Raw genomic sequence first — 26,559 nt, forward strand, 5'->3', positions numbered from 1 at the left:
ATGAATTTTCCCAGCAAGAGATATGGTATATGAATTAGGAAGTGTTATTTAAACAGTGTGTGTCTCTTTAAATCAATTCATGCACCCCTTGAGATTCCTGCTTTTAAAAATAAAATAAATTCATAATACCAGTATATGCAATATATATTATGTTTAAAGATTCTTAAATTAACTGTTTATATATATATATGAACTGCAGCTCATCTGCAGTAAATGACCTCCTCAGCTTAAAGGAACACTCTGGGCACCAAAATTTAAAGGGTTACTCCAAGCACTATAACCACTTCAGTCATTTGAAGCTAGAGAAGAACCAACTAGAAATATGAAATTCAAAATAGCATATCATGGAGCAAAACAAACATGTAATGGCAAAGACTAAACAAGCCATGAAATTAAGGAACAGAGTGCGCCAAATATCAAATATGTATTATGGCCAAATAAATCTATTGACATAAAACCAAAAAGAATGTGCAACACAATCTAACAACGTAAAAAAAGAAAAAATCTTAAATATAGGGGTACCAGGTTTATAAAAGCAGTCCCAAAATATTCTATTTACAAGTTTTCATACGTTATGTCTGGTATTAATTGTGCTTAACACAGACTCTTGTGGGAAGATCTCTTCTTAGTAGGGGTGTCTGAGCACTTGAAAATGTCCTAAAGAGTGAAATGCATTGTGGATTATTTGTAATATTGTTTTAATATAGGTCAATTGGCTACTTTATAATTGTGAGTGTGGCAAACACATTTTTGTAAAATTGGTTTTACTGTTTTTATTGCCTGGCATCTGTCTACTGTTCCAGTAGAATCTTACCAAAGAACCCCAGGTGGGGATTATACAACCTAAGCTCTACTTATTGAGCAGTCCATCTATTCAATCAAATATGAGTAAATTACTTTTATATTTACTCCAGGCTTGTTTTATCTGGAGAACACTATTGTCGCTTCTCCTTGCTTTTTGGGAGTTAGGGACATTACGTTGCTGTAACATCTGCTGTGGGGATCAGGGTCGGCCAGTCCATAGACCGTGCTGGAGCCATGGCTCCAGATGGCACTCTGACAGGGGCGGCTTTTTGCCGCCCTTGTCATAATCTAAAACAGGATTTCCCAACCCTTGGCGGCGGTGCCAGCCGCGTGGGAGCAGGAGGAGGGAGCAGCGAGGATGGGGCCAGATCGGTATAGCAGGCCCCCAACTCCCACCATGCACAGCCAGCAGAAGGTAAGAACCTGCTGGGTGGTTTACTTTTTCTAATGTGTGTAATGTGTGTGTATCTGTGTGTTTGTATGTGTGTATGTGTATGTATCTGTATGTAGTGTGGGTATCCGTGTGTGTTTATCTGTTTGTATGAGTGTAATGTGTGTGTATCTGTGTATGTGTAGTGTGTGTATCTGTGTGTAGTGTGTGTGTATCTGTATGTAGTGTGGGTATCTATGTTTGTATGTGTGTAATGTTTGCAATGTGTCTCTGTATGTGTAGTGTGTATCTGTGTATGTGTAGTGTGTGTGTGTGTGTCTGTAGTTTGTGTATACTGTATGTGTATAATATGTATCTGTATGTATGTGTATCTGCATGTGTGTATGTGTAGTGTGTGTATTGTGTGTCTGTGTGTGTAGTGTGTATCTGTGTGTGTGTGTGTCTGTATACTGTATGTGTGTAATGTGTATCTGTATGTCTGTGTATCTGCAGGTGTATCAGTGTGTCTGTACATATGTATGTGTGTCAGTATCTACATGTGTGTCAGTTTTTGATACATATACTGACACACATACAGTTGCACAGACACACTGACACACATGCAGATATAAAGACACACAATCACTGCCATACATGCAGATTCAGACACACAGATACAAACACTGACACACATGCATATACACAGACACAGTGTATATATAAGTGTATTTATTGGCTGCAGTGCACACACAGACACAAGCTACATCCCCAGCACAAACACAGACACATTACATCCCCAGCACACCCACAGACACACACTTCATCCCCAGCACACACAGACACACTACATCCCCAGCACACACACAGACACACACTTCATACCCAGCACACCCACCTAGAGACACCACCATTGCACACCCACATAGGTACACTACCTAATGTTGTTGGGGTTTTTATTTGGGGGGGGGGAGGGGATGGGGGAGGGGCCACATTTCATACTTGGATCCAGGCAGCACAATGTCTTGGGACGGATCTGGTGGGGATTAATACCACTGCACATGCACTACACTAGAGCTGGTTTAAGTTCTACTAAATGTGAGTAAGACTACATAAGTTCTTCCAATTATAGCACTTCATTATTGTGACAAGTTGCATTATTGGAGTTTCTCAGTTTTTTGTATATGCCCATACGGATCCCAAGCATTTTTGTGACCAGGCACTCCTACTAAGAAGAGATTTTTCCACAAGAGCTTACAAGTTTATAGCTCATGCATGCATGCATTGAAATTTGCCGCAAAGTAAAGCACTTGCTTAATCATCATCTTATGATCTGAAAGCTTTCTGTCTGCCTTCGCTTATTTAAATTTCCATGAGGTTATCATCATACACTAAAGAATTAATTGTTTATCCCAATTATTATAATTGCTATTACTTGTGTAATATATACATTTTTGTTTCTAATGTATGTAACTTGATATTTTTGTGTCTACACAAATTTATTTTTTACTCTCTTCCCGTTGATATTGACATGATAAAAGGGTCCGAGTCTAGTATTCCGAGTCCTGTAAATATGATAATGTTAGATAGCTACCCTGGAATTATGCTGATTTCGGTGATTATACTCTTGACACTAAAAGCAGTTTCCAGCAGAATTTCAGGGAAATCAATGTCTTACATGCAAGTTGCCATAAACTACAGGAACACTTTGTTACATGTATCATCATCTCCATTATATATTGCTTTAGTGTTTTAGCAACAGAGTCACAGTAAGGTGATCTACATCCCAGGACACCTATCAGAGAAATTCCAGTTTCTTACAAAGTAGAATGACTTCAAATTGGCTGCCAATATACAGCATCCCTGTGGCCAAGAGGAAGCCAAATTGACGTTATGCTGGCTTCCTATTTAGAGAATGTTACAATCTCTACAACACATAAGAGATTTCAGTAACTATGAAGGAGCTATTTCCTTAACTGATATTATGTTGTAACCAAAACACAATATAAGGGAACGGTTGAATTTTTGGAACATACGTTTCTCCTAATTTGGTCTACTCTTAAACCAGAACAGTCCACCCACCTATTACACTAGAGCAAGTCCTGCTCTAGAAAATGCAAGTACATTTTCATTTGTACACATTCTAGTTATCAGTACGTACATCACCATTGGAATATTTTGTCTTTCAGTGAAAGGCCTAAGCATAAAATATGAAAAAGAAGAAAAAAACTGTAAAATTTAATAAACTGGTCCAAAAATCTGATGAAAATTAGACATATAGAGGTCAGTGAAAGCGGGCTGGCACAGCCATAAGGTGGCACAGGCGCAATCTCCAGGTGACTGGAGGAGAAGAGCGCTCAACACTCCTCCACCTGCCAGTCACTTAATGTAGCATGGCCAGTAGAGGTTCTCCTGGGAGAATCTTGCTGGGAGCAAAGAACAGCTTCCGGTCAGACTGGGTAGAGGATAGAAAAGATCCTCTACCGCGGTCTGTGCAGCCTTGCTACATGGAGTTGTGCTGGAGAGAAGAGATGGTAGGGGAGTGTAGAAGATAAGAGACCTCCAATGGATGGGGAAATGTAAGAAACAAGGTTTGACAAATTTTAAGTTAAAAAAGTATTTAAAGAACACTAACCCATGTCTAAACTCTAAGCCTTACAAAAAATGTATGTAATATAAAATATGTATAGTGCGGAATCGTGTATTTAGGTTACTGTATGATGTCTCCAGAAGTCATTTATAGCACTGGGTATAGTGGAACCAAGCAAATATCAATGCAGTTTTTGGGAGCAAGAGAGAGAGTAGATGGGGTAACCCTAAATAGTTAATGAGGAATAGGAGGGAGGTACTCTGTCCAGTGGCTGAATGTAAAATAAAAAATAACTTTTATTATATTATTAAAACCTTCTAGGCTAATAGCCAAGTCTAAATCAGTGAATAGAGAAACGAACCAAAAACAAGGGGAAAGGATAAAGATATACCAAGGAACACAGAGATAGTAAACAGCAAATACTAGCTAGTGTGTACAGTGACAATTACTGTGCTTTCAAGGGCACCTATCGTCTGATTGCTAGTCTGTGCCTTTGAGGGCACCTAAAGTAAATACTAGAAACTGCTGCACTAGCCAGTAGTCTAAAAACTAAAATCTAGAGGCCGGTAATCTAAATGGTGAACCAGAGTGTCTAGGATATGAATGCCCAATCTAGAGGTTCACTGTTCGAACCGGACAAAAAAACGAATTTGCAAACTGCAGTGTCAGGTAGGTAAGTCAAGTGGCGTGATAACGCATGGAGGTCTGGTAGAAAGTCAGCTGCAGGATGAGGCTTAGGGTAGGAGCCGTGACGTGCGTTCGCCGGTAAGAGGCTCTTCAGGGTTGTTGTTGTTTTTTTTTTCTTCTTCACATTTTTCAGTATTGTTAGTCAATTAATTATCATTATAACAACAAATAAAAAACCAAGGGTAAACAGACCTGCACGGATCATAAGATGGGAAGTAGAAGAGTGAGAACATTCTCTTTCAAATACGTAAAAAAAAAAAGAAAAAAGTGCAATGTAAACAGAAAAGCATTACAATAATAGAAGTATAGAGAATAAGAAAAGAACAGCTCCATCAATCTGGATGCGACCAGAAAACCTCTAAGGCAATGTAAAATGCCCAGTGGAGAAAACCAGTAATAGTGAGAGCTGCATAAGAAGACATACAGTATACGACTTCAATCTGATATGTTGAATGGATACTTCAGGTACAACATGTGCAGGAATGTATATGAGTGAATACAAAGGACAGTATGAGCATTATAAGAAACATGCAGATGAAAACACAAGCATTGCCAAAGAGCCGCTCCAGGGTTCTCATTCATAGACACCAACAATTTGTGATTGAAAAAAAAAAACACCAGTGTAGAAAGGTCTAAGCATGTATTCTTCTATGCAGTGAGCAAGCTTTATTCAATCATTCATTCTTAATTCTTCCTAACACAGGCACTAAAAGATGTGGTAAATATATCATCTAAGCCTCACTATTGACTTCCCATAATAGCATAGATCTGTTGTTGAGACCTTTATATATTGTGTATTTTGCATTCATGCTTGGAGTGAGACATGCAATGATCACTGAAGAACTGTGCAATTCAGAATGCTCAATATCCAACTTGGATTCATGCCTAACTGGCCAATGGAAATTACTCCTCCACCAGTTGGAAAATGATTGAAGCAGAGAATGTGCAAACATTAACCTAGGAAATACAGACACGCAACAGCTGGAATTTCCCAGGCATACCTTGATATTCTCACATGCACTTACAAAAGTGAAAGGATATCAACTGCTCAGAGCTTACGCCCATTTTTTTGTTTAAAGAAAAAACAAAAACTGATATTGCACAACCATTCTATGCACATCTCATGAGGATACTGTTTGTTTGTCACTTGATACATGTGAGACCCACAGCTATAATGAGTTTCTAGCTATTTCGATCCTTTGTTCTGGGTTTTAGATTCTCTGTCCATGACCCTCTGGAGTAATTTCCTTCCATACTTTACACCAGGGTTCAACGCCAGAGTTGAACTGAGCAATCAATGGTTTTCTAGAACACAACAGAGTGGTAAAATAACTGACGAACTCAGCTACATTAAAGCACCTATGCCCTGTGCAAATATGCACTGCATTGATATATGTATTACTCGGAAATAATAGTCAGTAAATAGTTGGCATATTATTCTAAAATATGTCTATGTTATTTGTATTCTACAAAGAAGTAAGCTGAAGCATAGATCAGTGTTGCAGTGGATGTGATCTACTTGAATTTTGCCAGAGCATTTGATACGGTTCCACACAATAGGTTAGTCTTCAAACTAAAAGAAATTGGTCTAGATGAAACTTCTTGTTCTTGGGTAAAACATTGACTTAAAGAGTGCAGAGAGTTGTCATTAATGATACATTTTCAAGCTGGACAAAAGTGGCAAGTGGTAACAACTCAGGGTTCTGTTCTCGGACCGCTTCTATTTAACATATTTATAAATTATCTTGAAATAGGCATTGAAAATCATGTTTCAGTGTTTGCCAATGACACAAAAGTCTGTAGAGAGGGAATTTGATAGAGTGGGGGGCTGGGCACTCAAATGACAGATTACATTTAATGTAGATAAATGCAAAGATAGATACAAAGTTATGCACTTTGGGGCAAAGATTGCACAAGCGACTTACACCCTAAACGGTAGTGAATTAAGGATAACAACACACAAAAAGGCTATGGGAATTGTTAAAGACAACAAACTAGGCAACAATGCGCAATGTCAATCAGCACTTGCTAAGGCCAAAAAGGTTTCGTTATGTATAACAACTGACATTAATTTTCACATGAAAATATAAGTTTGCCTCTTTATAAATTAATGGTAATATCACACCTTGAATATGCTGTGCAATTTTGGGGACCTGTTCTAAAGAAGGATATTATGGCACTAGAAACAGTGAATTCATTAAAGGAATGGAACATTGGAACATTTTAGTTATGAAAAAAGGTTGACTAATTTAAATCTGTTTAGTTTAGAAAATACAGCACATCAGAGGGGATTTGATAGCAATATACAAACATGTTTTGGGGCCAATACAAACCATTGTCAGTAAATCTATTCATAGGACACAAGGTCACGCAGTTAGACAGGAAGAAAGGAGATTTTGTCAACGGTAAAGGAAAGGTTTCAATAAGGATGTGTAATTGTCTGCCTGAAGAGATGGTTTTATTAGAGTCTGTACAGATGTTTAAACATCAACTGGATGAATACTTGCAAAAACACAATATTCAGGAATATAATTTTTATTATATTCCATGATGCAAGGAAAGATTTGACCGCTATTCTGGGGCTTGTTGTGAAATTGAAAAGCACTTTAAAGTGGGTTGTTTGCATTCTTTTGGACTAAAAGCAAAATCAGATGTGAGAAAGGCTGAATTCGATGGACAAATGTAACTGCTGGACTCAACTACATTACATGTACTCTTGTTGTTTCAAAAATGTTGTGCACAAACTGCTATTGGACTCTCACAACAGCAAATGCTTTGAGTAAACAAATTGCAATATGTGAGTAGAGTAGAGTAATTTGTATTTCCTATGATTTGTGTGTGGCAATGTGTATGTGTGTGTATCTGGCAGTGTTTGATAATCTTTATGTGTGTCTGAAAGTGTGCATTTATTTATGTATTCACATGTGTGTGTCTGCAAATGTGTGTTTGAGTTTATTTAGGAGTACATGTGTGTAGCTGGGAATCTGTATCTTTGAGTGTGTATCTGGGATTATGTGCCAAGAAGGCCAGCAAAATGTTTACTTAAAGGGACACTCTCTTTATCATCTCTACCTTGCAGGGTTAACTCATCCTCTAGTGGCTGTCTACGCTATGTGAGGACCTCCAGCGTCACTGAAATCCCCATAGGAAAGCATTGAAAGCTCCTCCCCCTCCGGCGGCCGCGCATGCAATAGGTCTCCCCTGCCGGATGATGTCGGCAGGGTAGGAGCGTGGGCGGACCCTGACCCTGCGCCGAGGGAGTTTAACCCCTTCAGCAACTTGGGATGGGGGGTGGGAGGGAGAGGGGACCTGCAGTGCGAGAAAAACGGTTTGTTTTCCTGGCACTGGAGAGTCCCTTTAAAGGGTTCAAAGCTTACACAGAAGAAATAACAAACCTAACTAAGCAGAGTTACACTCAGCTGGTGAGCCATGATAGCAAATATGACAGATATTTTCATTGACTTCCGAGAATACCTCTTTTAATCAGCTACGGTGGTATCACTGCCATCAAGTAAGTCAACCTGAGAGACGGGGAACTCAGAATTTTAATTATGTTTAAAAGCTAGTCTTTGTTTAGACTAGAAAAGGGCATATTAGAGGGGAATATGATAGCATTATACATTTTTTCCTAATCTTTTTATTACAGGTAGGTATGATTAATAAAAGCGAGCAACCATGACAGTACACGAGTGCACTGATGTCAAGAAGTAAAGTTTGTTATTGTTTCATAACATGGCAGTTCCTTCTCACTCCAGTCCTGCTGGCATGCATAAACAAGAGCAGAACCAAACCACAAAGTGTAGATTATTAGATTCCACCCAAGAAAGAAGGTAAAACTGAACAGGTTACATACAGAGTTACATAGGCTAAAAAGAGATGCGTACTATGGTCATTGCTGCCGCCCAGGAGTAATGGGAGTTTGAGCGCAGGACTTATTCCTTTGTAAAAAGAGATGCGTCCATCAAGTTCAGCCTTTCTCACATCTGTTTTTGCTGTTGATCTAAAAGAAGGCAAAAAACCCAGTTTGAAGTGCTTCCAATTTTGCAACATACTAGGGAAAAATTCCTTCTTGACCCCAGAATGGCAGTCAGATGTATCCTTGGATCAAGAAGCTGTTATCCCACATATTAAGAATAACATTCTTGCAACAGTAATAAGTAGAGATTTTCCCTCTTATGTGAACATATCTTGTTTTTTTACAAATAGAAGACAAAATGAGGCCCACCTGAATGTCAAGGAGAACACTGTCCCTAAGAACCCATACCAGCTGCCCTAAGGAAGACACAGGTGGGCAGCAGCACATCAATTCAGTTTTGCCTCTTAATGAATGCATTTGAGAAAGTTACTGCCCTTTGTATCAGAAGAGTGGGGTAAAATATGCTCTATGAAGCAAATGAAAGGATATTTATCAATATGATGCAAACGGCACAAACATTAAGATCTCTGAAGTCCCTGTCCTAAGTTACCAGACTCTTTTAGCCTGGTGAATTAGTACCAGTGATAGGGCGAAAGCGTCAGACAATTCTATCAGCCAGTAAAAGGTGCCAAATGCTTCTCAGAGAGGATGGGTGCATGGGGAGTATATTGGGTTTTAAACCATTTGAAATTAGTTTAACACTTTGTGCTTCAAAAGAACTTCATTGAGATAAGGCTGTATTGGGGCGTAGAAGGTTCCTTTAAGAAAATGACATTTCACATACAGCAAGAGCAAGTTAAAAAAAATAAGGTTACTTTATGAAATGTTAACTAAATGTTAGCTAAATCAAACTTTTTTTTATCATAGGACTATTAAAAGAACAATCCATGCACCATAACAAGTTAATGGGAATTAAGTTGTTATGGTGCCCATAGTGTTTCTTTAAGAAGTGTGTGGAGAGAGATTAATTTAAAGGTGAGATAGCATGGGAAACATTGCCTACCTAAGAGAGGGGTGGTGGGATTGTTTTTTTTTACACTTTCGACCAGAGAGTGACAATACTAGAATGAGGGAACCTATTATTAGTTATTTCTTTCCACCTTTCTGGTTCTCCATGCATGGTGATGAGAAGATTTTTTCCCCCCATACATTTCTAATGGGCGTGATAAAGTAAGCAATGTGCCAGTAGGATCATCATCAGAGGTTTTTTTCTCACCAGCAATGGGAATAAATCTGCTAGCAGGTGTTAGGGAATGAGCAACAGAACACACTTAATACAGTCATAGGAAACAAAGAGTAATATGTGGTGTTAAACTGCAATGTTGTTTAACAGAGTATAGTTGCTATAAAATGTTGACTTCAGGGTTGTAAGGTATGCGAGGGACTTTTCCATATTCATTTTATCCGGTGCAAACCTGAGGTATGCTTTTTATTTATTTTTTATAAGCGTCTCAAATTAAAACAGTTATATGATCACCCTATATTTAACACATGCAGAGAACAAGGTTGTCTTTTTTAATCCTATAATAACAAGCGTCAAGTTGTCTCCCGAGGGGAACTTTCCATACTACGTTAACGTGAGTTTCTTCACATACCTGTTCCTCACTCAGAGCAACACAGTATTCTAGAGCATCCTAAATAAATAATGATCAAAACAATAACAATAATAAAGAAAATTATACGAAGCCTAGGTACAGATAAACCACATCAGAAAATTTATAGAAACCACAGGCTTTTGCTTAGTCTGGACTGCTTTCAATCTTCTGATTCACTGTGATGACAAACAAGTTTCAAGTCACAAGATTCCAGTAAAATGACTCATCTCAGAATTATTTCCACACTCATGAAGGTTGTTGTTTTTGCTTGCCCTTTTTGGCTTAGTTCTCACTCAGACAGGCTTCTTCTCTCTGGCTTCAAAGCATTGTCTACTTCAGATTAGCGTATTATTTCTGGTAGACTTTGTTGCATCAACGAGTAAACAAGGGCTATTGTGTTCATCTCAGAACTTCTCAGCTATCATTAGAACCAGTCAGTCACATAATAATCATTTCATTTGTTGGCCAATATACGTTAAATGGAAAATATTTGTATGTATGTATAGATAAAAAGGAACTTTGAGACAGATCAATCATCAGGGGATCTCCTGTAACCAGAACTCGAACCAGAATAGAGCTGTAAAGAGAATTTTGTGGAACAGGAGAACTGGGCATACAAAGACTTCTTCCATAGCACAGTGTAATCTCCTGTTCTGACTGTGACTTAAAAGGACATTTCCGGAGACAAACCTGAAGGAGGAGCTTGAGCCCCCTAATGAAATCGTGGGTGGCACCCATAAGGTCAGGGCCGGATTTTCCTATAGGCTAACTAGGCTTCAGCCATGGGCCTCAAGATCAAGAGGGGCCTACATTCAAATTGTTAGCAAAATTAAAATTACACTATTCTAAAAACAGTGAACACTAAAACACAACCAAAAATAAGGAGAAATTCTACACATATGATATGACCAGTGGCGTACTAAGGGGGGGGAGGGAGGACGGTCCACCCCGGGTGCCACTTACTAGGGGGGTGCCCGGGGCAGACTGCAATGCCCCTCCTGCCGCGATCGCCGAGACCGGCGGTCTGCAGCTCCGCAATGTGCAGAGCTGCAGACCATGGATCTCGCGTGCACTGCCCAATCAGAGCGTTGCCGCGGGTTACCACGGCAACGCTCTGATTGGGTCTCGCGAGATCCATGGTCTGCAGCTCTGCGGAGCTGCAGACCGGAAATGAGGGGCACCGGACCACCAGGGACCCCACCGGACCACCTGGCAGCCCCCACTGGACCACCAGGGATTTAAGGTAATTTTTTTAGTCACCCCCCTCTCCTCATCACCCCCCTCCCTCTCACAATCGCCCCCCTCTCCTCATCACCCCCTCCCTCTCACAATCGCCCCCCTCTCCTCATCACCCCCTCTCACAATCACCCCCCCTTCCTCATCACCCCCCTCTCACAATCACCCCCCCTTCCTCATCACCCCCCTCTCACCATCACCCCCCTCTCACCATCACCCCCCTCTCCCTCACAATCACCCCCCCTCTCCTCATCAACCCCCTCCCTCTTACAATCACCCTCCTCTCCTCATCACCCACCTCCCTCACACAATCACCATCACCCCCTCTCCTCATCACCCCCTCCCTCTCACAAATACCCCTGCTCTCCTCATCACCCCCTCCCTCTCACAATCAATCACCCCCTCTCCTCATCACCCCCTCCCTCTCACAATCACCCCCCCTCTCCTCATCTCGACTTTTTTTAAATTTATTATCCGTGCCACATTTTTTATAAAGGTTAGTACCAATCACAACATGTTTCATTTAACATATTGATATATATCACAGTAATGATGTATTTTATTGTCTCTCATGTAATTTACAAACTTAAAAATGGGAGGTGAAAGGGCCTCATAAGTGGAATAGCCTAGGGCCTCTTTTCATCTAAATCCGGCCCTGCATAAGGTGCTCTTATCATCTCTAACTTGTGAGTGCAACCGGAAAAATTGCGTTTTCTTTATATCAGGCAATATTGTAGTATGCTTTAGAAAAAGAAAGTACCCCCTTGCGGGGATAAAGTAAGTGTGTCCAGATCGTATCTCAGTAGGGGGTAACCCTTGTATTATATACAGTAGAACAGTAAAGGTAGTGTATGCCTAAGACCCAAGGTCTAGGTAACACAAGTAAGATACGGATCTCAGAAGCCTGCTAAAATTAATAATCTTTAATAAGGTATACTTAATCATGAACAAATAGAACAACAAAATGTGGATACTTAAAATAAAAAATCACCCAAAAACTGTGCAAGAGGAGATTGAAATGGGCTCAGGGAGTAATGGATGAGATATCAACTTAGGCAAAAGTGCTCTAGATGTATACTCATTCCTGGGGAATACAATTGGGAGGTACCACTGTACACTTAACTACCCGGCTGAATTTGTAACAGAGCCAAACCCTTAACCCTGGACTGCAGAAGTGTGTATTCGTATGGAGGTATAGAGCCAAAGAGCTCTTAACAATATAACACTTCAAGATATAGCAACAGGTAATGTTAAATACTTGCTTAGAGGTCACAGGTGGATCATATGGCCGTCACAAAGTAACATAAGAGGGTACTGCAACTTAAAATAGTGCAGAAAAATACAATTGGTCACACCTTTGTAGCTAAATACAGGGTAGTAACATAAAGCACTAGGTGGATAGTATAGATGTGGGATACTTTGATGTTCCCCTATTGAATATAAACAGACTCAACACTACTTAAAACTAACCTCAGTGCTGTATGCACTGACTGGTGGTTAGTGTAGATATGGGATACTTGTATGTTCCCCTGTTGAATATAAACGAATTCAATACTTCTTGGAACTATCCACAGTGCTGTATGCACTGATTTGTCAAAGCAAGGCTAGTAAAGTCGTATAACACTCTTAGTCTATTAGCTGAAAGCCAACAGTTAGTAGTAATAATAGTACAGCTCCCATATTCCCTCCAAAAAAGATCTCCAAACAGGCCCCAGCTCCTCTTGTCCTAATACAACACCCCTAACATAGTGAAGTGAAAAATCGTGAGAAAACTGTGATTATAAAATCATCTAAATTCTCTGCATGTCTGCCTAACGCGTTTCGGCGCTGTACAAAGCGCCTTTCTCAAAGGCTGTCATATTGTAGTATGTTATATCTCTGTTGGTAGGTACATCAGTAGGATCCCTAAAATCTTGTGCACTATACATTCCATATACCATTGTCTTCATATCCACATCTTGTGCTTCTTCTAAACTAGATTGTGGAACATTCAGCCCACTCCTTTCAGCTACAAGGTATGACTTTACCATCCACTCATTGTCTCACTGTGCTTCTTCAGAATTCTGGAAGTGTGTATTTCAGGAGAGATATCATTTTAATGTAGCTCCAAAATAAACCGGTGCAGAATCCATTGGGCGCCATTTCTACCCTCATCCTTCAATCACTTTTCCACTATTACAGGCTGTTTTTCGTCTAGTCTGCACAGCTCACATGTCAAATGATTACTTGATGTATGTAAAAACAGGGGTGCCCACAGAGTGTTGCAGCTGCTGTTCTCATTGGTTTATGTACATCATATAAGAAGCGCCATCATATTCACAAATATTTTTGCAACTTTTCTCCACAATTAATATCCCATTACAAATATTGTTGACCAAGTTTTCAAGAACAGATGCTATAGCATAGGTGGAAAGCATAGTATTAACTTCACTTTGTACTAATATTGATATTAATATCTGTTGGTCTGTGAGACATCAACATGAGCACAAACAAGCAATTCTTTCGGCCTTCCACATTTGCTATATAATGTTCTATAGTCCTAAGTTTACAATTTAGAACATTTTTTTGAAGCCATTTGGACTGCAACAATCTGAACATTGTTCACAGTAAGTAACTACAAGCCTGTATTTGGTCCAGATTTTAAATCATTTTAAACCAAACACTGAATGCATCTGGCCAAATGTTGCCCATTCTTACAGAGTTACCTTTAGCAAATATGCATCTGCAGGGAAAGCACACAATGTGGCTTTTGCTAGCCTTACCTTAAGTGTCAAAAAAGCTGTTTTGCTGGTTTTAAATTTTATAGTGGCACTTTTTGTACATTACATGCTTCTACTTCTACTTTATATTTTGCATGCTTCTACTGAACAATTTCAGAAAATGATAGGAGAAACGGATTTCAAGAATGTATTTGCAAAATGCCTAAAACTACACATGCAAACTGACACCTATGTTAACAGAGAAAGAATATTAAAATGCACATTGTGGTATTTAAAATCATTTAGAGCATAGCTCCAGTAAATACTTTAACTGTGGTTTTTATATTTGCTCCAAATATTTTTATGTCCATGTCAAATTTCTCATCCGGCAGAGCATATTTCTGCTCATGCCATCACCCTAGAAATCACAAATACAGGCTACATTGTAACGCTAGCCTTAAAAACACAATTCTGATATTCGGAATATCCAAACCCATGAAAGGGACATGGCTCAGATAGTAATTCCAAATGACTGTTTAATGGCTAATTCATATGTGATATTTTTCATAAAGTATTTTAACTACAAAAACACATTCCAAGCAGGGAAAACAGATATTTGTCTTCAAGGGCATTTCAACACCTCCAAGCACTGTAAGCCTGTAGTAAGTTCAAAACAGGTTTCCCCTTCCATTTTTTTTTTTATTTATTTCAATAGAGCGCTGTGGGCACTCATGTGATACATGAGTGGTTTGGACCATGCTGGTGAATCCTATTTTATATGCCACAATTTAAGGTTAATATTAATCTTGTAATAGCAGTGCTTCACATTATATAGAGCTTTGGATATGTCCACCATGTGAGAAGTGAAGAAGGCAAGAAGCATTGTGCTGGATTGCAAAGAATTCCTCTATCACAGGGTCACAATGTGAAAAAGCACACAGAAAGCAAATAGTGATGCTTGGCTTTATTAAGTAACCCAAGCACAGCAATGACAATCTATACAGAGGACTGTAGCAGCTAAGTCACTATTACTAGACCACTCCAGTAATCTAGATCCCTCGTCCTTCTCACCAATTTTTTTTTATTATTTATGTGTTCATACTCAAAATGATCAATGAACTAAAGACATAATAAAAATCAATTCCATTAACTTATTAATCAAAAAGTTGATAGATAAACAAAGCCAACAATATATTAACCATAAACAAAAAATTGAACAATAAAATGAAGGAGGGAAAAAAACATGGTTTATTGAACTTTCTTTCTTTCTTACTTAATAATATGATAGATTATAATAGATCCTGATAGTCTCCACTAAAAGATGTAACTCTCCCTACAGTTCTATCCTAGTGGACAAAAATCATATTGTTTCCTCCTTCATCCATAAAAATAGTGACTTATATTAAGTGATATGAACAACTTTGGTGAAATTATTTATTTTTTGCATACCCATTTGGAATCTCCACTAAGCAGATTTCTATCTTATACTCTGATGTGTCTGACTAGTCTATTAAATCCTTAGATTTAAAAGCAAATAGTGATGCTTGGCTTTATTAAGTCACCCAAGCACTGCAATGACAATCTATATAAAGGACTGTAGCAGTCACCATTACTAGGCCACTTTGAAAAGAGATCCCTCATCCCTCTCCCCAATTTTTTTATTATTTAAAATATTATTTATATGTTCATACTCACTGAAAAGAGATTCCCTCATCCCTCTCAAATTATAAGAACAGGGAGATATCTCAGAAAGAAGCAAAAGAGTTTTCACTTATAGCTAGAAAAACCTTACACGACCCAATTCTATTTATGATGAAATTTAAGACATATAATTTGATGAATATATGAAGGTAAAAATAATTATCCCACAGGTATTCATTCGATTTGGAGCCTCGTTTCGGACTGAACTACAAATTGGTAGATATCTGGCTGAACGCATGATCAGAAGAATTTCCAAAGAGCTAAATGTCAGAATCTTGAAGGTACCAACCCATACAAAACTGAACATGCTCGATTTGCACCAGTAAAAGAAGGAGATAGATTTGTTTCTTGGAGGGAGCAGGCAAAAATGCATCTTAGTTTTCTATAATGGACATTAGGTCTGCAAAATAATATGACATACAATACAAATTCCCCAAGCTCCTCCTGTGTGAGAGGCTGTTAGTGAGCAGATGCGATGTGATCACTTCCACTTCCTGTCCAGCCTAAAAGAGAGACACTGGAAAAGTTGGGCCAGGAGTTGTTCAATCTCTTTAACTGTCCCTGCAGGTCTGCTATTATGGCTCGCTGGGCTACAGACCAACTGGCCAAGGCTCTTGGTACTTGGTATCTCTTTACACCATACTATTTAAGCTCAAAACTGCACATTATAAGAGCTAAAACAATCAGCCCCTAGTGGACAGGTGCCTGTAGAAAAATGTAACACTTGAACATACCTCCACGGCAATGTTTAGGAACAGCAGCATTTTCACCACTCATCAAAACAACAAAGCCATTGGCAGCTCTGACTGTGGCATGCCAGGTTGACATTGCCACAGGTGGCTCTTGACATGGAAACAGTGCTCTGTTGTTAATGGGAGATCCAATTGTATAAACACACGGCCTAAATTGAAAAACAAAAGAAGCATCAGTGAAATATAAAACAGCAACATTTTTATTTTAATGCCATTCATCTAGCTATAGTAAAAAAGAGGGCTATTAGGATAGAAAAGAAAGACAGAAGGCTTTGTGCCTACAATTTGGTATTTCCATACTAAATAAGGACACTTGCGAGGCATGATCTTGACTGTAAGAAATGGTCCATACAAAGTACCACTTGTGACAAAAGGTTAAGGCTCCAAATGTATTTCTCAAGGAACATGTAGACACAACAATCAGCTATATGGCCGTTTCTTTATGAAATGTCTGACTTATCAAAGCCATAGTGTAGGCAGTGGTTCATAACTATTAAACCAGAACCAAAATCTGTCCCTCTCCGCTATTTAAAGAGGCACTGTCACACACATCCCCCTGAAGAATTTATATCTCAAAGAATCTTCGTGAAGTACTAATTTCACTGAAATTCCAATCCAGTCAAGAGATATACTGAGACAAAGTAGGGACTATTTTGTCTCTGTATATTTCCTACACCTGACACTTATAGACATTGGGTGGAGCTACTGTCGTCTAGAAGTGTCACAACCCTCAGCCATCACCAGTGATGGCTGCAGGGAAGTGGCTCTGTCTATGAAGGATACCGAGGTCTTGCTAGATCCTCCATAGACCTCAATGCGGTACTCTTACACATGCTGAAGAGGACCTGCCAGAGGCACACCATCTAGAACCTACTTCTACCCCGTGCCAGCCACCGGACCCTCAGCGGGGATGTCACCGTCAGACTCTTTGCAAACACTAAAAGTCCTCAGACGTTGCTACTTCTGCTATAAGTGTATCCAAATAGATAATAATAAGACTCTAAAAAATATGTTGTGTTGAAATGATTTTAATATATAGTATTAAGAAAACATAAGAATTAAACTTATGTAAACCTACAATTTTTTTTAAATCTTACACATGAATTAAACTATTACTATGAAAACAAAAATACAGTTTATATTTACAGTACTTGTGACAAAAATTGATCAACTAAAATAGTCAAAATAGTCAGCTTGAATGTATGTTTAAGGACTCATATGGTATCACTACCGGTGCAGTTTACTAAAATGGCAACAGAATGTATGAAGAGTGTCTGCATTTAAGCACAATGCTCACATACAAGAAATACTCTCTGTAATGCCAATGTGATGCTAAGGGGCATGTAAAAGAACACATACACTTCTCTCCCCCCACTTGGCTGTTGGAATGGTATAATTTTTAATACTTCCTTTACTTTTTGGAAACAGAAGGGGACTGTCATTATCCAGCCCATTTGCAGACTGTAAATGGGTGGAATGTGTCCCTGGCAGAGAGATTCCTCTACAATTTGATAACTTTTATGTAATGTAGATAAATGAAGCTTTATGTATTTAATTTTAGTTCTGCAAAGCACATCAAAGCAAAAAAGTGCATACCCTTTTATTGTAGTGGAAGAGATAAATAAATGCATGTGTATTTTGAATAAATAAATATCATCTGTTCCTTAGCAGGTCTTAAAATTAGGTAAATACAACCTCACATGAACAACAACACATGACATATTACACCGTGTCATGATTTAACAAAAATAAAGCAAAAATTAGAAGCCATGTTTGAAAAACAAGTACACCTCGTGATTCAATAGCTTGTAGAACCACCTTTAGCGGAAATAATTTGAAGTAATAATGTTCTGTAGGACTTTATCAGTGTCTCACATTGTTGTGGAGGAATTTTGTCCCAATATTGCTTCAGTTCATTGAGGTTTGCTGGCATTCGGCATTGTATGCATACAGCGGTCAAGTCCTGGGAAATAAAGTGTGGAAACTCACCCAAGATTCTCCACCCCAAAATAATATACACTCGTATGCAAATATACATACGCGTGCACACACACACACACTCAGACACACACACACACACACATACACTCACAGAAACAAACACACAGACACACACACTCACAGACACTCATACTCTGACAGACGCACACACACATACTCAGACACACACACTCTCACAGACACACATACACTCACAAATGATAATTTTGTAAATATTAAAAATGTCCACCCAGCCTCCCTACCTGGAGAGCTGGCGTGGACTGGTCCCTGGCGTCCAATGGGATGGGCGCCTGGCTCCCTTTTAGACGCGGCGAGGGAGCTGTGTTCTCTCTGCTCCCTCTCGCCGCACAGGCTGTCTACTGAGGCTGGGAGCCGGAATATTATGTCATATTCCGGCCTCCAGCATCAGCAAACGGCGCGCGGCGAGAGGGAGACAGGGAGAAAGGCACCCGCCGGGGGGGGGAGGGTGGTCCATCAGGTGGCCATCAGGCCACCTCGTGGGCCCCCCCATGACAGGGGAACATGGGGGGCATTTGAGGCGGCATTTTCTGCCGCCCCTTGAGTGCCTGCAGGAACAGTGGGAACAGCGTTCCTGCTGTAAAAATGGTGCAGGAACGCTGTTCCCACGCGTTCCTGCAGGACTCGAGCCCTGTATGCATAGCTCTCTTAAGGTCTGGCCACAGCATTTCAATAAGGTTGCGGTCTGGATTTTGACTGGGCCATTGCAAAAACATTTTTATTTTGTATTTTTGCAGTGCATTAGATTATAACAGGCAGGCTTGAGGTACCCCAACAGCAATCCTCAGGCATAGCATCACACATTTCACTTGGGGTAGTATAGAGGACATGCACAATTTTATAATAGGAACAAGAATTGGCATTCCGCATGGGTACATTCTGTTAATATACTGATGTGTAGCTAGTAACATCACAAAATAACATGCTAGGTTAGGCTTGTGTGTCACTAGAACTGTCATAAAATAACAAGCTAAATAGACTGCTGTGTAGCTAGAGACGTCATGAAATAACATGCTAGGATAGGCTTATGTGTTGCTAGAAATTATTATTATTATTATATTATGTTATTATTTATATAGCGCCTTTAAATTCCGCAGCGCTTTACAATGGGTGGACGAACAGTCATGTAGTTGTAACCAGACAAGTTGGACGCTGCTCAATGAGCTTACATGCTAGAGGGAGTGGGGTAAAGTGACACAAAAAGGTAAGGATAGTATTAGACTAGTAACAGTTGCAAAAGAGGAATCTATTAACAGAAATGTCATGGCATAACATGCTAGGTATACTGTGCTAGGTAGGACAACTACGAGTTAGGTTTACCACTGTGTCCCCCCACTCTAGAGCCTTTATTTTCAGCTGCAAGGGTAACCCACTTTATGTCGCCCCGTCCCCCTCAGCACTTCAGATGGTATAAGGAGAGGAAAGAAAAAGAAAGTCATGGCTGCGACTTAGTATATAGCTAGGCACATAACGATGAATAATGGTACAGGTTTATAAGGTGATGGTAATTGCCTTTTGGCAGACTGCAGGATGCAGTTGTCTAAGTCCTGCACAGTGAGTCCATCCTCAGCCAATGCCAGTACTTGGAGGTCGGTAAGGACACCGGTGGAGTGTTGCCACACAGCCGTAGAGAGAGGCCTCCCTCCTGCTCCAGGTCATGATGAGGGCCTGCATCATGGTTCCACAGACTTCCCGTAACAGGAGTAGCCGCCCCTCCTGGTGTTACTTCGCCGCCTGCAGCATTGGGGCTTCAGCCTCTGTGGGTGATACCGGGGGAGTGTTCCCAGTTTGGCCCTCAGCCTGGATGGGCCTTTGAAGATCGTCATACGCTTGTGCTTATTAGTGTGCCTGGAAGGGGTCTGTTCACACCCTGTTCTCTTCCACCATGCTCCTTCCCTCTGCTCCGAGCCACTCCGCCAGAAGGTGAGCCTCTATTTGCGCCCAGAAGCGGTTGAAGGCTGCATTATTGCGTTGTGTGAGGCTGTCTGTTGTGTGCAGGTGGGCTGGTGCGGGCTGTGGGAGCTCACGCTCAGTGTGTTTGGTCGCTATTTTGGAAGCCTGTGCTGCAGTCGGCACTCGTGATGAGCAGGCTGCTGGTAGCCGAGCAGGGCACAAGGGGTGAATCAGTGGGGACTGGGATAACCCCTGCCGGTCCATGTGGGGGGGGAGGGGGAGTGCGGTAGCGGTATATGGGGAACACCCGATCGTTTTGTGAGCCAGGAGAGCGGCCGTCTCCCCACGGCTCTCACACGAGTATGCCACAAGCCTCATGGCGGGCATTTCAGCAACAGAGGCCCTCGGGACAGGTACCCCTAGGTGCAGCGTCACCTCGCGAACAAGATGATTGCTGGCAGTGGGCATTACAGGTAAGTGGACAAGGAATAGTCCACAATAATCAGGTAGACGTGGGAGCTGTTGCTGGACACATCTGATCCGCATAGCGGTCAAGCTCCGCCCCCGATGGTCTCATATTTGACTCTAGAATACTTTGGTTTGTGCCAAACGTGACTCTTTGCATTATGGCAAAAAACATCTCCACTTTGGTCTTGTGGTTTGTTCTTATGCAACTTTGCAAACCTAAGCCATGCTGCCCTGTTTTTTGTTGAGAGAGAATAGGCTCTCATGACAACCATTCCTAACAAACCAAACTTGTTCAGTCTTTTTCTAATTGTACTGTCATAAGCATTTAACAGGCTACTGAGGCCTGTAGAGTCCGAGATGTAGCTCTTTGTTTTTTGTTTTTTAATTTCTCTGAACATTGCATGGTCTGATCTGGGGTGAATTTGCTGGATATCCACTCCTGGTAAAATTGGCAACTGTCTTGAATGTTTTCCACTTTTGAATGATGGATTTACATTGTAAAATGCCTTACAATGCTTCCCAGTTTAATGGGCAGCTACAATCGCTTCACTAAGATCATTGCGGATTACTTGCTGATGATTAATTTATCAAGGGCATTTGATTAGCAGCACCTGTCTTCTGCTTAGCCTTTTACTTGGAAGTAGTAAAGGTGTACTTTTTCAAACATAGCTTTTCCATTTTGGCTTTATTTTTGTTAAATAAATCATGACATGGTGTAATATGTTGTGTGTTGTTGTTTATCTGTGGTTGAATTTACCTAGTGTTAAGAACTATATATATATATTTAAATAAAATTAATCCTGCACAGGGTAACTAGATAACAGGACATTCACTACCACTACAGGGACCACTTCAACTGAGAATTTCAGCTTCATGCTCCCTGTTCATAAAGTTGAGTGATAAAGAGATATGCATACCCTTTTCACTCTGTTTTCTGAATGGGGAGCTAGTGGGGAGTTCTTTAAAAAAATCAGCGGCAGCAGTTCTTGTTTGAAGCCTCGGACAATGAAAGCACTAGAGTGGTAGAGCAATCTGGCACCTTCTTCAAGTTTGGAGTTAAGCCGTTCATTAATCTATTATGGTAAGAAGGACCTTCTTGCAACATAATAGCTTTATTGAGATAAAGCTGTGATGGTGCGCGGAGTATCCATTTTAACTTGAACATAAGGTAAAGAGCTTAGAATGCACAATAAATGCTACTCAGACTTACACAGTGATATGTAATGCCACTGTGACCACTGTCATTTAAGCACTTCTTGCACACTTTGGACAAGGTTTTAAATTGTCATCAATGAGGATTGAAGATGTGTGAGATCATGACATTATTGTACAGCGCTACGGAATTTGCTGGCGATATTTTCAAAAATTATAATTATATAACTTCATGTTCCACATCAGTGCTTCTTCCATGTATTTTTATAAGAGAGCAGTGATTGGCATTTTTTCCTTATGGTTTAACTGTACATATCAAAGGGTCAAATGCAGGCTGGAATAACCTCAGAGCTTCAAAAAAAATATATATGGAAATCAGTTTAATGTATTAACATTATTTATAAAAAAAAAAAATGAGTTATTACTTTCACAAAGTTATTGGAATAATACAGATATTTAGCACTGAGTTATGAGGGGAATTTCAAAACAGTCCAAAAACATGCTTATGCAGATACTTCCTGTTACTTTTAAATTTAATAGGCATCACACTATTTCTTGCTCGCATGCAGTCAAATACAGACAGGCAAAATGTAAATCATGCCATGTGAGGAAACATTTATCTCAGATCGTCATAATCTCACACTCCTTATTAAAAACATGTCCCAACTATGTTGGTTAGCATTTGAAAAGAAAAGAAAAAAGAACCCAGGAAATTGTAATAGTTTATTAGAGTAAGCCAAGGCTGAATGCGGTTCTGACTGGGGTTTCCAGGGCAGTGAATGGCTCTCTGTAGGAAGTGGCCTCTCTACACCTATTGGCTGGCACCTATTAATAGTGGTTCTCTGCCAGCTTTGGGTTAGTCCCAATTTGTTTGTTGTTGTATTTGCCCTTATAGGGAATGAAAAGTGGTGTCAGAACATTTAGAAAGTTTCCAGAAACAATTGCATGTGTTAAAATACATTTGACCCAAATTTCTCAATTGGTTGCAGTTCTGAAATCATCTTTAAATGCTTCCCATCATTATGCTCAGCTAAACAGGTATTTCCAGTCACGTTTATGATCCATACACATTACAAGCGTAACCAGGGCCGCCACCAGAAATTTTGGGGCCCCTAACTCAGCTCAGGGTCTGGGCCCCCTGGGGCCCGCCTCCAATCCCGCCCACAGGGTCCGCCTCCAAATCCCGCCCACAGGAATACACACAGACACAAAAACACACACTGATACACAGGACACAGACACACACACACACACACATACTGAAACAGAAATACACGCATATAGGCATACGTACTGACACACACATACTGAGACATACACACATATACAGACACACAGGCATACATAGTGACAGATAGACACATACTAACATACATACAGACACACATGCATGAGGACTTACACATACATACACCGACATTACATACATACACACAGACATACATTAATTCATACTGGCATACATACATATATACATACATACAGACATACTGACATACACACACAGACAGTCACAGACATTCTGACATACACACAGACATTCTAACATACACACAGACATACTAACATACGTACAGACATTCTGACATACACACAGACATTCTGACATACACACAGACATACTGACATACACACAGACATACTGACATACACACAGACATACATACAGACATACTGACATACACACAGACATACTGACATACACACAGACATACTGACATACTGACATACACACAGACATACATACAGACATACTGACATACACACAGACATACTGACATACACACAGACATACTGACATACACACAGACATACTGACATACTGACATACACACAGACATACTGACATACACACAGACATGCTGACATACACACAGACATGCTGACATACACACAGACATACTGACATACATACAGACATGCTGACATACACACAGACATACTGACATACACACAGACATACTGACATACACACAGACATGCTGACATACACACAGACATGCTGACATACACACAGACATACTGACATACATACTGACATACTGACATACACACAGACATACTGACATACACACAGACATGCTGACATACACACAGACATGCTGACATACACACAGACATGCTGACATACACACAGACATACTGACATACACACAGACATACTGACATACATACAGACATACTGACATACACACAGACATACTGACATACATACAGACATACTGACATACACACAGACATACTGACATACTGACATACATACAGACATACTGACATACATACAGACATACTGACATACTGACATACACACAGACATACTGACATACATACAGACATACTGACATACTGACATACATACAGACATACTGACATACATACAGACATACTGACATACTGACATACACACAGACATACTGACATACATACAGACATACTGACATACATACAGACATACTGACATACATACAGACATACTGACATACTGACATACATACAGACATACTGACATACTGACATACACACAGACATACTGACATACATACAGACATACTGACATACTGACATACATACAGACATACTGACATACATACAGACATACTGACATACTGACATACACACAGACATACTGACATACATACAGACATACTGACATACATACAGACATACTGACATACATACAGACATACTGACATACTGACATACATACAGACATACTGACATACATACAGACATACTGACATACATACAGACATACTGACATACACACAGACATACTGACATACACACAGACATACAGACATACTGACATACACACAGACATACTGACATACATACAGACATAGTGACATACACACAGACATACTGACATACACACAGACATACACACAGACATACTGACATACACACAGACATACTGACATACACACAGACATACTGACATACACACAGACATACTGACATACACACAGACATACTGACATACACACAGACATACTGACATACACACAGACATACTGACATACACACAGACATACAGACATACACACAGACATACAGACATACACACAGACATACTGACATACACACAGACATACTGACATACACACAGACATACAGACATACATACAGACATACTGACATACAGACATACTGACATACTGACATACTGACATACTGACATACTGACATACTGACATACTGACATACTGACATACTGACATACTGACATACACACAGACATACTGACATACACACAGACATACTGACATACACACATACATACATACAGACATACTGACATACACACAGACATACTGACATACTGACATACACACAGACATACTGACATACACACAGACATGCTGACATACACACAGACATACTGACATACATACAGACATACTGACATACACACAGACATACTGACATACATACAGACATACTGACATACACACAGACATACTGACATACATACAGACATACTGACATACATACAGACATACTGACATACTGACATACATACAGACATACTGAGATACATACAGACATACTGACATACATACAGACATACTGACATACATACAGACATACTGACATACTGACATACATACAGACATACTGACATACACACAGACATACTGACATACACACAGACATACAGACATACACACAGACATACTGACATACATACAGACATAGTGACATACACACAGACATACTGACATACACACAGACATACTGACATACTGACATACACACAGACATACTGACATACATACTGACATACACACAGACATACTGACATACACACAGACATACTGACATACACACAGACATACTGACATACTGACATACATACAGACATACTGACATACACACAGACATACTGACATACACACAGACATACTGACATACACACAGACATACTGACATACACACAGACATACTGACATACACACAGACATACAGACATACATACAGACATACTGACATACAGACATACTGACATACTGACATACACACAGACATACTGACATACACACAGACATACTGACATACACACAGACATACTGACATACATACAGACATACACACAGACATACTGACATACACACAGACATTCTGACATACACACAGACATACTGACATACACACAGACATACATACATACATACGGACATACATACAGACATACGGACATACATGATACAGACATTCGGACATACATACAGCCATTCGGACATACACACAGCCATTCGAACATGCACACAGACATTCTAACATGCACACAGACATTCTAACATACACACAGACATTCTAACATACACACAGACATACTGACATACACACAGACATACTGACATACACACAGACATACTGACATACACACAGACTAACATACACACAGACACACTGACATACACACAGACACACTGACATACACACAGACATTCTAACATGCACACAGACATTCTAACATACATACAGACATTCTTACATACAGACATTCTAACATACATACTGACATTCTAACATACATACAGACATTCTAACATACATACTGACATTCTAACATACATACAGACATTCTAACATACATACAGACATTCTAACATACATACTGACATTCTAACATACATACAGACATTCTAACATACATACAGACATTCTAACATACAT

The 26,559-nt window shown here is 39.9% G+C and overlaps 1 protein-coding gene across 1 annotated transcript in view; it reads right to left on the bottom strand.

Moving 5' to 3' along the window:
- Positions 1-26,559, bottom strand: part of AOPEP (aminopeptidase O (putative)) — a 579,895-nt gene that overhangs the window by 494,671 nt on the left and 58,665 nt on the right. Inside the window, exon 3 of the mRNA XM_063454969.1 lies at positions 16,330-16,496. Coding sequence (XP_063311039.1) covers positions 16,330-16,496 — 167 coding nt within the window. The remainder of the gene's footprint in view (positions 1-16,329; positions 16,497-26,559) is intronic.

The sequence above is a fragment of the Pelobates fuscus genome, chromosome 5 (assembly GCF_036172605.1).
Source record: "Pelobates fuscus isolate aPelFus1 chromosome 5, aPelFus1.pri, whole genome shotgun sequence".
Lineage (NCBI taxonomy): Eukaryota > Metazoa > Chordata > Amphibia > Anura > Pelobatidae > Pelobates > Pelobates fuscus.